This window comes from Heteronotia binoei, chromosome 21 (genome assembly GCF_032191835.1).
Source record: "Heteronotia binoei isolate CCM8104 ecotype False Entrance Well chromosome 21, APGP_CSIRO_Hbin_v1, whole genome shotgun sequence".
Lineage (NCBI taxonomy): Eukaryota > Metazoa > Chordata > Lepidosauria > Squamata > Gekkonidae > Heteronotia > Heteronotia binoei.
In genome coordinates this window covers 192570104-192583478 of record NC_083243.1, presented here as the reverse complement: position 1 = coordinate 192583478, position 13375 = coordinate 192570104, and the positions used below count along the sequence as shown (strand labels likewise).

Genomic DNA, 13375 nt, shown 5'->3' with positions numbered 1-13375 from the left:
TGCTGGTTTTGACATTAAAAGCCCTAAACGGTTTAAGTCCAAAGTACCTTATTGACTGCCCTCCCACCCCCTTCTCATGTCAACCAATCTAAGTTCATAGGTCAGCCCAGGAAACCAGCTTTGGTAGACATTGGTTGTTAGGAACTCAGGGAATGATTTTTGACCCTTGACTTTGGAACTCCCCTGCCTCCAAAGAATGGTTGCTTCTCTTGAGAGTTTAAAGACCTGAATTTTCCAGAGAATGTGTCACTGGTGCACTTTAACTTGTATCCTGTTGTTTGGTATTCTGAACAGCCACTTTAAGTTTAAAAGGTGGTCTAAAGACAAAACAATACTATTGAAGACACACTATTGGAATAATCCTTCTAGCAGGTATACAAGACCACAACTACCCTAATATAATAGATAAGAGGGGGGGAGAGTATAAGATTCACTGACTTGACAAAGAACACTCAGGGAAACAAGCCAGAGATGACACACGGAATGGAAAGAGATGTTTGGGAGCAGCTGTAAGGAAACCAGTATCTCCTTAAGGGTTATTTGAGTGAATGTTTATCTTTAAAACCCTACATGACACAACAAACAACTTAAATCGTGCCATGAGGTGCTCACACAAACAAAGCACTGACACATAATCAGCTGGGGGAAAAAAGAAGGATGATGAGGTGACTGGGACCACTCTTCCCCAACCGATAACAGGACTCTGGCCCCAATCAAGCAAGGAGCACTGCACAGACAGACTCGGATACTGAATAGTGCATGCTTTCTCCATAGAATATGCTTTTGTACTCCCAACAGAACCCAGAACCTCAGTCAGGGTACAAGAAGTCTCAGCTGCCCACCTGTAAAATGGGACACAGTGCTCTTATTCACCAAGCAGCTGAGGGGCTACATCAAGCACAAATTAAATAGGCACCACAGACAAAAAAAACGTTTATGACAAAGAAAGCAGCTGTACACACTTAGGAATCAGAAGAAAATTGGCTAAATTAAGAGGTTTTTAAAATATATATCATGCCTAACACAGTTTTCATACTCTCATTGAATGCACAGTCTATGCTGCCAAAGTTGCTTAGAACAGAATGCCAAAATAGATACCCTTCACTATTTTCCCTCCAGCAACTAAGAAACAATAACTTTTGCCATCATATATGCACACAGGTTTTATGTATGTATTCAAAATGGAATCACAGTTTTAATACTATTACAGTGGCCTAAAAATACATAGTAAAGTTTCTAAAAGAAGATGTTATCATAGTGATAAAGCAAACTAATTAAAATGACCTGGAAAGCATTAGATCTTCACCCCTTTTAATATTAGATTTATTTAAACCCATAACTATAGTTTAATTACCCGAGTTTATCCCTCTTGCAATCGACCTCTGGAGACTTAGGATTGAGGAACACTAACAAGTTGTATTAAAGTCCACTTGGACTTTCACTGCATTCACCAGGACTTACTCCAAGATTATGCACTTGTTAGGTGTCATCTAACACAGACCGGGGGGGGGGGGGGGGGGAGCGCACACCATTACAACCCAGAAATTACTTACATTTGAATGCTGGCCAAAAGTTTTACACCTGCTTTTTTAACATGCAGCCACGTGTTTGACAAAAATGCGAAAAGCTTCTCACTTGCCAAAGCCATCTGAGGTGATGGGCAAACCAGTGAGGGAGTCCCATGACACATTAACAGTAACCAGAAAACGGTTTATAGATACCTGCACACGCCCAAGGTTGAAGGGGAGGGGGAAACGAAAAGCTCCCGTGTATTTATGTCTGCTGCTATACTTTCTAAATAAAGGCTTCTGAGCATCCACTCCCCAGCCCCCCCCCCCCTTACTACTCCCAGTTAAAAGACAGGCGATGCAACTCTCCCGCTCCCTCCCCCCCCCCCCCCAGCAAAAAAGAGAACCAAGATCAAGATTCTTGCTCCTTCCCTTCCACCCCAGCAGAGCTTAGTAGCAGCAACTAACCTTTACACGTCGGGCAACAACAGCAACACTTGGCTACGAACCAGCCCAAGCAAGGCGTGCTGGCGTACGCCTGCCTCCCCCCCTTCATTCTGCCTCGGGGGCACTCATGGTAAAGAGCCACCAATCGCCGCGGAACCCTCCAGCCGCGGGAATGCCACGAGCTCCCCAACAGAGAGCCAGCCAGCCAGACGACTGCCGTCGGGGAAGGAAGGAGGCGGGGCTAGCAGAGCAGGGGGCGGGAGCACAGGCCCAGCTGGCGGCTGGCTCGCTCTCTCTCTCTCTCTCTCTTTGCTTTTGCAAGGCGTGGAGCTGGAAACTTTTTAGGCACCGTAGAGAGAAACGGACCTACTGAGAATACGGCAGCTTGTACTGTAGCTAGAGCATTGCACAAGGAACGCTTCATTCTCCCTCGGGGAAACAAATGGCCATTTGTCCCCGTCCTGAACGTGGACTCGTCACTGATCCAGAAAGGCGACCGTCGGAGCCACCTTTTCCCTTGGTTCAGCTTTAAAATGAAAATGCCTACATTTCCTCACTGCGGCCGTGATGGTATTTTGCGGTGATTGTTAGTAATGCTTTTTAAAGAGTAATGAAAGGGGAGGGATGGTGGCTCAGCGGCAGAGCATCTGCTTGGGAAGCAGAAGGTTCCAGGTTCAATCCCTGACATCTCCAAAAAAGGGTCCAGGCAAATAGGTGTGAAAAACCTCAGCTGGAGACCCTGGAGAGCCACTGCTGGTCAGGGGAGGGACGGTGGCTCAGTGGTAGAGCATCTGCTTGGGAAGCAGAAGGTCCCAGGTTCAATCCCCGGCATCTCCAAAAAAGGGTCCAAGTAAATAGGTGTGAAAAACCTCAACTTGAGACCCTGGAGAGCCGCTGCCAGTCTGAGGAGACAAGACTGACTTTGATGGATTCAGTAGAAGGCAGCTTCATATGTTTTGGGGAGGGACAGTGGCTCAGTGGCATAGCATCTGCTTGGGAAGCAGAAGGTCCCAGGTTGAATCCCTGGCATCTCCAAAAAAGGGTCCAGGCAAATAGGTGTGAAAAACCTCAGCTGGAGACCCTGGAGAGCCACTGCTGGTCAGGGGAGGGACGGTGGCTCAGTGGCAGAGCATCTGCTTGGGAAGAAGAAGGTCCCAGGTTCAATCCCTGGCATCTCCAAAAAAGGGTCCAAGTAAATAGGTGTGAAAAACCTCAACTTGAGACCCTGGAGAGCCGCTGCCAGTCTGAGGAGACAAGACTGACTTTGATGGATTCAGTAGAAGGCAGCTTCATATGTTTTGGGGAGGGACGGTGGCTCAGTGGTAGAGCATCTGCTTGGGAAGCAGAAGGTCCCAGGTTCAATCCCCGGATATCCAAAAAAGAGTCCAGGCAAATAGATGTGAAAAACCTCAGCTGGAGACCCTGGAGAGCCGCTGCCAGTCTGAGTAGACAATAGTGACTTTGAGGGACCCAGGAGGGTCTGATTCAGTAGAAGGCAGCCTCATATGTCCCTAAAGAGAGATTCCTCCCCCCCCCCCCCTCCCTCGGGCCAGAGATCCTCTTAAGGAACAAAAAGTCAGCCGGAAAGCTCCTGCTCTTTCGGATTCAAACAATCACCGCCGAAGAGAAAGCATGAATTCGGAGTGGAGGCTGCAGGTGGCGCTCGGCTTATAGGTTGAGCGAGGAAAACGCGACCCTCGCAGGCTCCCTTTGGTGGGAGGGGGCTCGTGCTTGAGCTCGGAGTTACGTTGCCCGTTCGTGCTCTCGCTCGGCCGGCTCCTGCGCCTTTAACAGAGCCACAGGTAGTCTCCAAGAGACGCTCCGCGCGCTGCTGACTGTCTACTCTTGCTAGCTTCGACTCCAGTATTGCTCAGTACCAGCAAGAACTTTGGGGGTAGAAGCTTCAGCCATTCCCCTAAGAAGGAAGCTTAGCTATGCAAGGGAGCTTTGACTCTGGAAATCTGAAAATCTGTCGGTCTCTTTGGTGCTCCCACCCCGGAATATAGCTGCAGACCACCACGGCTAGGAAACGATCCGCTTCCGCATGCAGCCGCTGCAAACAGGCCCGGGGCACGGCGGGTAAAAGCGCCTAGGGGACCGTGGCTATACCAGTCGCTTGAACGCCTGATATTAAAAACGCCACTTAGGAAAAGAAGAAGACGCCCATTTGTAAGTACGATGTGTGCAAAAGTAGCCAACCGAGTTTGCGTCGTTGCTTTCTTCTGTGCCTTCAAGAGCTCCCATTTGGGAAAGGAATGGACACAGGTCTAGCACGCTTTCCCCCAGCACAGGTGCTGCTGTTGAATTTTGGCTGGCCCTAACAGTTCTTTAAAAAAACTCTTCAGAAACAGAAGGCAATAGAGTAGCTGTTTCCCCCCCCCCCCCCCTAGCAGGGTTCCTCTGCCTTGTACAACTGTATAAGGCGGGATGCTGCAACTGGGAGAACACTGCCTCCTAGCTTTCAGTCTGTAACGTGCTTCAGGGAAGTCCTGCCAGAAGTGCAGATGGCAACTCGCTCCGTGGATCTACTCATGAGCCACTCCACTCTTCTCTCTGTAGGAGTCAGATAGCATGCATGAGTATTGGCATGCTATCGGCTTGCTTGCCGTTTCCAGTTGTGTTTGTTGGGCCTCAAGTTCAATATTCCTAATTAGGAGTACTGAATTTTCCCCATTAGCCATTAGGTTCAGTGGCACTCCTGTGGAACCAAGTGGGTTGCAGCCTGTAATCCAAATGGGTGTGCCTGAGATCTCTGAGCAATGTTAAGTTTGAGGTTTCTGGAAGAGAACTCTCAACCCTTGTTGTGATTTCATGCTACTCCTTTCTCTGTTTGTACTTAGAGGTAGCTATTTTCTCTAGTTTGAAGAATACTACAGAGAGCTATTTGCTTTTCTTAGGTTATTATGGCTAAATGCTGCTGGACTATAAATTAACTTGGAATGCTTTTTTTTTTAAACAAAAAGGGAATATTAGGATCTAATCACTTGGCCCTATGTCTTTTACAGCAGCCCCACACAGGAATTAATCAGGTGAAAGGGTTTTTTTTTTTCTGGCACAGGAACAGTAATGAGAAATGATTTCATCTGCTGTGCAGGACAGGATCAAGCAGCATGTAATCCAAACTTTTTATTTCTAAAGAACAGCCAGATAGACCCCTGTTTTGGATAAAGACAAAAAAAGTAGGGGAGGGATGGTGGCTCAGTGGTAGAGCATCTGCTTGGGAAGCAGAAGGTCCCAGGTTCAATCCCCGGCATCTCCAAAAGGGTCCAGGCAAATAGGTGTGAAAAACCTCCGCTTGAGACCCTGGAGAGCCGCTGCCAGTCTGAGAAGACAATACTGACTTGATGGACCAAAGGTCTGATTCAGTATAAGGCAGCTTCATATGTTAGGGGAGGGACAGTGGCTCAATGGTAGAGCATCTGCTTGGGAAGCAGAAAGTCCCAGGTTCAATCCCTGGCATCTCCAAAAAAGGGTCCAGGCAAATAGGTGTGAAAAACCTCAGCTTGAGACCCTGGAGAGCCGCTGCCAGTCTGAGAAGACAATACTGACTTTGATGGACCAAGGGTCTGATTCAGTATAAGGCAGCTTCATATGTTCATATGTTCAAGTGTGTGTGGGGGGGGTGAAGTATCCATATTGCCTTGTTTCACAGTTCCAATCCTATGGAACCCTCTGAATAGATATATTATAAGAAGGGGACAACACTTAGGAGTGTCAGTGACATGTATCTTGGGCCTTAGGCTTCTCTTGCTTAGGTACACTGACGCCTACCGTTTTGAAAAACTGAAACATAAACAATAATTAAAAACCAACGCATCCGCACGCTTCTGCACCATGGCTTTTGAGATTCTGCTCTGAAGCAAGAAGGTTGCTCTGTTGTTGCATACTGCTAAATTTGAGCATTGAAGAAGTGAGTGGTGGAAACAGATGGCATAAGGGGGCACTGATGGGTGGCTTAGAATAGCAATTGCATATTTTAAAAATCCCACCCCTTTCTTCTCCCCCTCACAGGGAATAGTTAGTCCATCATGTGTCAGAACAGGTTGGGAAATCCTGAATCAGAGGGCTTTCTCCTTTCCACCTGGAGCATGGAGACTCAAGAAACGCAAATACCCCTCTGAGCTGTATGAAGGTCTTTTAGGCTGCTTATTGGTATACTGTATATTGGGATACTGCCTTTGAACATGGAGGATCAGGGCCTGTCTGTTGTGGCTAATAACTATTGACAGACCATTGGTCCTTGACTTCACCTAATATTTTTTAATATCTAAACTAGTGGTCATTAGCACATCTTTTATTAATGTAGTGTCATGTGCTTTCTGAAGCCATGGGGAAGTGCAGTAGAAAGGCTTAGCGGAAAGGTCTAGCACCTCCACTTTTGAGACACCAGCTGGCTCTAGTAGGAGGAGCAGAAAAAACAAACCAACACATACAAAGCTGGCAACATTTCCTTGGAGTTTTTGCACACCCAGGTTTTAGAGTTAGTGACTGGCTGAATATGTGTAGTCCAAGGAGTGCCCACAAGGGCCCGCATAGCTGCATTCTGGATCAGTTGGAGCATCTGAGTCAAGCACAGGGGTAGGCCCACATAGAGCAAATTACAGTAGTCTATCCTGGAGGTGTGGCTAGGTCAGGGCGAGACGGGTAGGGAGCCAGTTGCTGAACGTGGCACAGTTGAAAAAAAATGCCATCTTGACAACTTTTATGACCTGGGCCTCCATAGACAAGGTGATATCCAGGATCACACCCAGGCTCAATGGTGGGATTGGTGAAAGGGCCACGCCATCAAGAGCTGGGAGGGGACAGCTCTGGCTGACCAAGGCTCCCCCTCCCCCAAGCCAGACAACCTCCATCTGATTCAGATTCAGTTGTCAGCTGGCTCTGCCTTAATCAGCCAATCATGGCCTCCAAACCCTTGGCTAAATTCACAGAAATGGTGTCCAGTTGGCCACCCATCAACAGAAATAGCTGGGTGTCATCAGTTGGAACTGGGCAGTGCAGCAAAGCTGGCAAAGCAGCCCAGCCGAGCTGACACGAAGAGGTCTCCCCTATCTTTCTTCACTTCTTCACTTCCCCAGCCAGCCTGCCAGGGCTGGCTCGGGAAGGGGAGAAAGATAGGGGAGAGATCTCGCCATTGTATTCTGTGGACCCAAAGGATACAGTGGAGAGCTCCTGGGCTAGAGAAAAGAGGGGGTGGCATTTAAATGCCTCCCCCTCCCTCCCCCAGCCATAATGAAGCACGAATCCCCAAACCATTCATGCATGGTTTGGGGAAATTGTGGTTTCATTGGTTCATGGTTCGTTTGGTTCATGAATCAAAAGAACCATGAACCAAAATGAGCCACCCCTTTCCCCGGTTCATGCCCATCCCTATTCTACAGCTTAAGAACAACGTAGCACAGAAAACAAAATCCAAATGCTGATTGCCACCTTCTGTCCTTTCCTTTTTGCTGGTGGCTCTTTGCTTCAGACAAGTTTCTAATTGCATCAGTCAGAACCTTTGTAAAAAATGCAGAGAGTAAAATGTTCTATTTAAAAATTCCTTTCATCTAGACAGCAAGACCTCAAGGGTAGCAATCAGACCTTCAAACAAGTGACAAAGGACAGAATATTGCAAAGATTTCCCCTTAGAAGTGCGGAGGAAAAACACTGCTTCCTCTCCCTCCCATACATCTCTATTAATCAAGAAAAGATTGAAATTCCACCTTCTCCATGGAAACAACCGCAAATTGTGAAAGGACATGAAACTAATTTCATTAAACCGGAATGGCGATGGTGGTGGGTGGAGATCCTTCATCTTTGTGGCACGTCTGAAGTCTATGCCTTACAGCACAATGCTCCAGTGTCTTTTCTAATTCCTTATCCCACCATTCTTAGAGCAAGTTAGGGCTGCTTGCTCAAGGATGGGAAATGCCTCGAGATTTTGGAGGTGGAGCCAAAGAAGGGTGAGATATGGTCAATAATGGAGCCCAACTTCCAAAGTGGCCATTTTCTCATTTTCTTTCTTTCTCTGTGCAACTGTTTTATTTGCAAGCAAAAGAGTTACTTTGAACCAAATGATTCACAAACTTTCTTGGATAAATTAGTAACAACTGTGGTCTATACCCTCCAGGGTCATCCAGTCCAACCCCCTGCACAATGCAGGAAACCCACAAATACCTACATCAAATTCACAGGATCTTCATCGCTGTCAGATGGCCATCTAGCCTCTATTTAAAAACCTCCAAGGAAGGAGAGCCCACCACCTCCCGAGGAAGCCTGTTTCCACTGAAGAATCGCTCTAACGGTCAGGAAGTTCTTCCTAATGTTGAGACGGAAACTCTTTTGGTTTAATTTCAACCCACTGGTTCTGGTTCTACCTTCCAGGGCCACAGAAAACAATTCCACACCATCTTCTATATCAGGGATGGCTAATGGTAGCTCTCCAGATGTTTTTTGCCTACAACTCCCATCAGCCCAGCCAGCATGGCCGATGGCTGGGGCTGATGGGAGTTGTAGGCAAAAACATCTGGAGAGTTACCGTTGGCCACCCCTGCTCTATATGACAACCCTTCAAGTACTTGAAGATGGTGATCCTATCACCTCTCAGCTGCCTCCTCTCTAGGCTAAACATGCCCAGCTCCTTCAACCTTTCCTCATAGGACTTGGTCTCCAGACCCCTCACCATCTTTGTTGCCCTCCTCTGGACCCGTTCCAGCTTGTCTATATCCTTCTTAAAATGTGATTGAACTGAACACAATACTCCAGGTGAGGTCTTACCAGAGCAGAGTAAAACGATACCATCACATCACGTGATCTGGACACTATACTTCTGTTGATACAGCCCAAAAATGCATTTGCCTTTTTAGCCACCACATCATGTTCAGCATATTATCCACTAAGACCCCTAGATCTTTTTCACACATACTACTGCTAAGACAAGTCTCTCCCATCCTATAACTATGCATGAGATTTTTCCTACCGAATTGCAGAACTTTACATTTATCCCTGTTAACATTCATTTTATTGGGTTTTGCCCAGTTTTCCAGCCTGTCAAGGTCATCCTGTTTCTGTCTTCTACCGTATTTGCAACCCCTCCTGATTTAGTATCATTGGCAAATTTAATAAGCATTCCCTCTATTCCTTCATCCAAGTCGTTTATAAAGACGTTGAACAAAAAACAAAATCTATCAGAATTAATTCCTCACTAGCAGTCGTTCTGCCCTCGGGCTTCAGCTTTCCTCAGAGCAAGGAACTGATTCCCTACTAGTCGTTGCGCGTTTTGACTTGCAGCTCCCTCCAGTTTCCCTTGCCGCCTCCGGATCTCCGAGAAACAAAATCAAGTCACCACGGGGGAAGGAGGGAGCCATGAATAAAAATGCCGCTGCGCAGCAACTAGTGAGGAATCGGTGCCTGTGTGTCAGCACAACACCACACGTTTATTAACACAAAAGTGTGAAAGGAGCCATCAATGAAAGCTTTGTTAGCGAAAGTACAGTGTAAGGACAGTCGAATCCTTTTTGATTTCAGCCTACCTTTTCCTGAAGGGAAGAAGCAGTCCATCTCCACGCTGCTCCGCGAATGAGAGATGCAGAGGGCGCTGCTGGGAACCAGGCCTTCCTGAGGAGGACTCCGCTCTGTCGTGCGGACCAAACACCAGCCTGGCCTTTCACTGGGTCTTTCTAACAACTCCACAGTTTGTCCCACCTGGATGCTCAGCTCACTGCTATGGCTGGCTGTGAAGTCCTGGAGCACCACCGTCAGGTCACATCCTCCAGAAAGCTGTCGGGGGGAGAAAACGGGAGCAGAAAAGAGATGAGTCACATCCGACAAGCAAATAATGACTTTTGATCACGCGTCTGGACCCTTTGCAGAGTATGATTCCCTTTGAAGCTCTGCAGAGCTCTTGGTTTTCTGTAACAGAAATCCAGGTTGCTAACTGATTGCCTGTATCCAGTCTGAAAAGATCCCTTGCCGTCTAATATCACGGACTCCTGTGTCCACACAGATTCTTAAGCAGGTAGGGAAAAACACTCCACGAAGGTTTATGGCTTATTAAACTTACATCCCGCCCTCCCCGCCGAAGCAGGCTCAGGGCAGCTCACAACCAATAACTCACAATTAAACAGTTCAACCTCATTAATTACGTCATAGTTAAGATAAGCATTAAAACAGGTGCTAATGTCATTTGATGTCATTTCGTTTCCAATGGTGTTCTATAGTTATTAGATATCATTCCCTGCTACTATATCGGTACTTCAGAATCAATTGAAGCCTAACCGGAATAGCGTTGTCTCGCAGAACTGGGCGAGGTCCCACGAGGCCCTAACCTCCGGCAACTGGTCCCACCAACAGGGGGCAGCAATCAAGGAGGCCCTCTCTCTGGTGGATTTCAATCTTGCCTCCCTCGGCCCGGGGATCACTAATAGATTTTGGATTCCAGATCTAAGTACCCTCTGGGGAACGTGTGGGGAGAGACGGTCTCTAAGGTAAACAGGTCCATGGCCATACAGGGCTTTAATGGTAATAACCAGCACCTTGTAGCGAATCTGGTATACTATTGGCAGCCGGTGCAGCTCCCGCAGCCCCGGCTGCGCTCCTGCCTGGGAGCCCCAATAACAGCCTGGCCGCCGCATTCTGCACTAGCTGTAGTTTCCAGATTTGAGACAGGGGCAGTCTCGAGGTGACTGTTGCATGGATCACAGTTTCCAGGTCGCTGCGCTCGAGGAAGGGAACCAACTGTCTCACCTGTCTAAGATGAAAAAACACGGATTTGGCAGTTGCTGCTATCTGGGCCTCCATTTTTAAGGAAGGCTCCATTAGCACCCTCAAGCTTTTGACCCTGGGCGCCGTTGTCAGTGGCACACCGTCAAAAGCTGGTTGGGGGATTTCCCTGCCCAGACCACCACGACTCAGGCAAAGGATCTCTGTCTTTGTCGGATTCAGCTTCAGTCGGCTCAGCCTGAGCCATCCTGCCACAGCTGTATGGTGTATGGGATGCCACTAAACAGTTAAAATCCAAGCAGGTCTCAACCTGGCCAGCTTTGGTCTCTCATGTAGGGGAGGGACGGTGGCTCAGTGGTAGAGCATCTGCTTGGGAAGCAGAAGGTCCCAGGTTCAATCCCTGGCATCTCCAAAAGGGTCCAGGCAAGTAGGCGTGAAAATCCTCAGCTTGAGACCTTGGAGAGCCATGAATGGGGCTGTGGCTCAGTGGTAGAGCATCTGCTTGGGAAGCAGAAGGTCCCAGGTTCAATCCCCGGCATCTCCAACTAAAAAGGGCCCAGGCAAGTAGGTGTGAAAAACCTCAGCTTGAGACCCTGGAGAGCCATGAATGGGGCTGTGGCTCAGTGGTAGAGCATCTGCTTGGCAAGCAGAAGGCCCCAGGTTCAATCCCTGGCATCTCCAAAAAGGGTCCAGGCAAGTAGGCGTGAAAATCCTCAGCTTGAGACCCTGGAGAGCAGGGGAGGGACGGTGGCTCAGTGGTAGAGCATCTGCTTGGGAAGCAGAAGGTCCCAGGTTCAATCCCTGGCATCTCCAAAAGGGTCCAGGCAAGTAGGCGTGAAAATCCTCAGCTTGAGACCCTGGAGAGCCATGAATGGGGCTGTGGCTCAGTGGTAGAGCATCTGCTTGGGAAGCAGAAGGTCCCAGGTTCAATCCCCGGCATCTCCAACTAAAAAGGGCCCAGGCAAGTAGGTGTGAAAAACCTCAGCTTGAGACCCTGGAGAGCCATGAATGGGGCTGTGGCTCAGTGGTAGAGCATCTGCTTGGCAAGCAGAAGGCCCCAGGTTCAATCCCTGGCATCTCCAAAAAGGGTCCAAGCAAGTAGGCGTGAAAATCCTCAGCTTGAGAACCTGGAGAGCAGAGGAGGGACGGTGGCTCAGTGGTAGAGCATCTGCTTGGGAAGCAGAAGGTCCCAGGTTCAATCCCCAGCATCTCCAAAAAAGGGTCCAGGCAAATAGGCATGAAAAACCTCAGCTTGAGGCCCTGGAGAGCCGCTGCCAGTCTGAGAAGACAATATTGACTTTGATGGACCAAGGGTCTGATTCAGTATAAGGCAGCTTCATATGTTATGGGAGGGACGGTGGCTCAGTGGTAGAGCATCTGCTTGGGAAGCAGAAGGTCCCAGGTTCAATCCCGGCATCTCCAAAAAAGGGTCCAGGCAAATAGGTGTGAAAACCTCAGCTTGAGACCCTGGAGAGCCGTTGCCAGTCTGAGAAGACAATATTGACTTTGATGGACCAAAGAGGGTCTGATTCAGTAGAAGGCAGCTTCATATGTTCATGTAGTGCATTTTTTTCCCATCCTTCCTTCAAGTAGCTCAGGGGAGCATAAATGGCTCTCCCTTCTCATTTCACCTTCACAACAATCCACATTAGACTAAGAGAAAATAATTAGTGAGCTTCATGGAGGATGACAATCTAAACGCCATTGTTCTCACTGGCTGTCTGGAGTGAACACCAAAAGCGCTCGTGTATTATGTGCAGGAAGGCTGAAATGCAATTGTGAATCAGCTTTCCTGCATAGCCAAGCAGTCAAGTCAGCCAGGAACTGGTGGATTTAAACCTGCTTCCCCTCATACATGCATACTGCCAACTATGGTGGAAATGGTTGGAAAGGGTTTCGAAGTGGCATGTAAAAGACTGTTAATGTTTCATAAAGCATATACTTGGGTAAAATCTCTGCTCGTGCTGCTACCAAGTTGATAATGGGTCTGATCTAACTACTAAGGCTGCCTCTCGAAGTCTTCTGCATTTTCTGGCAAAGTGCCATTTATTGCAAGTTTGTTTGTTTTAAAGGGATGGAGGCAATGAGGAGAGAGAGAGAAAATGATTATTAGAGTCATTGCTAGCTAAAGAATGCTATTAGCGTAAATGGTGCTGTCACCCATTGCCAAAAGTCTGGCAGGGGACGAGGAAGGGCCTTCTACTGGCTGCCACCATTCTGATAAGCAGGCCTCATTCAGTGGGAGCTCCCAGGAGCACAGCTCCTGAACCTTTCTGAGAGTTCCACCTCCTCCTGAGAGTTCCGCCTCCTTGTCCATTGAATAGTGGGTGCAGCTGCATAACAATCCCTGGATGAGCTCCACCACCTAGTTTTCTACAGAACGACCCCTGCTGATAAGGGTCTGTCTGGGAGGGTCCAGAGCACACACACACACCCCATGTCTTCCTTCTTAACAAAACAACTTCTATCAGTAACCAAAGAGACGTGAGGACCCAGGCAGTATAACCATAACAAGTGTATTGTAAGTGCTCAACAAATAGTTTGTAAAAAATTTTTAGTGCAACAGTGAATATGAAAACAGTAAAGGTTGGTACAAAGAAAGAAAAGCCCTGACACAACTAGCTATACATTCCCTTCCTTCAAGGTCACACCCTTCTGGTCTCCACTGAGCAAATTTTCCCTCCAAAACTGCTGCTCATCCAATCAGAGGGACAGAA

General features: G+C 48.0%; 1 protein-coding gene and 2 non-coding genes across 11 annotated transcripts in view; 2 read left to right on the top strand and 1 right to left on the bottom strand.

The window, feature by feature from the left end:
• The window catches only part of KALRN (kalirin RhoGEF kinase), an 837912-nt gene that overhangs the window by 164431 nt on the left and 660106 nt on the right, over positions 1-13375 (bottom strand). For 5 of the 9 annotated variants that reach the window (XM_060262792.1, XM_060262795.1, XM_060262793.1 and 2 more), the window contains exon 34: positions 9470-9716. In XM_060262792.1, coding sequence (XP_060118775.1) covers positions 9470-9716 — 247 coding nt within the window. Of the gene's footprint in view, positions 1-1976; positions 2246-9469; positions 9717-13375 lie in introns of those variants that run through there. The other 4 variants (XM_060262797.1, XM_060262798.1, XM_060262800.1 and 1 more) reach the window with 2 other exon arrangements.
• On the top strand, positions 11268-11339 carry TRNAA-GGC (transfer RNA alanine (anticodon GGC)). Its single transcript has one exon. It is a non-coding gene; the product is annotated as a tRNA-Ala (tRNA).
• TRNAA-GGC (transfer RNA alanine (anticodon GGC)) lies at positions 11669-11740 on the top strand. The gene has a single exon. It is a non-coding gene; the product is annotated as a tRNA-Ala (tRNA).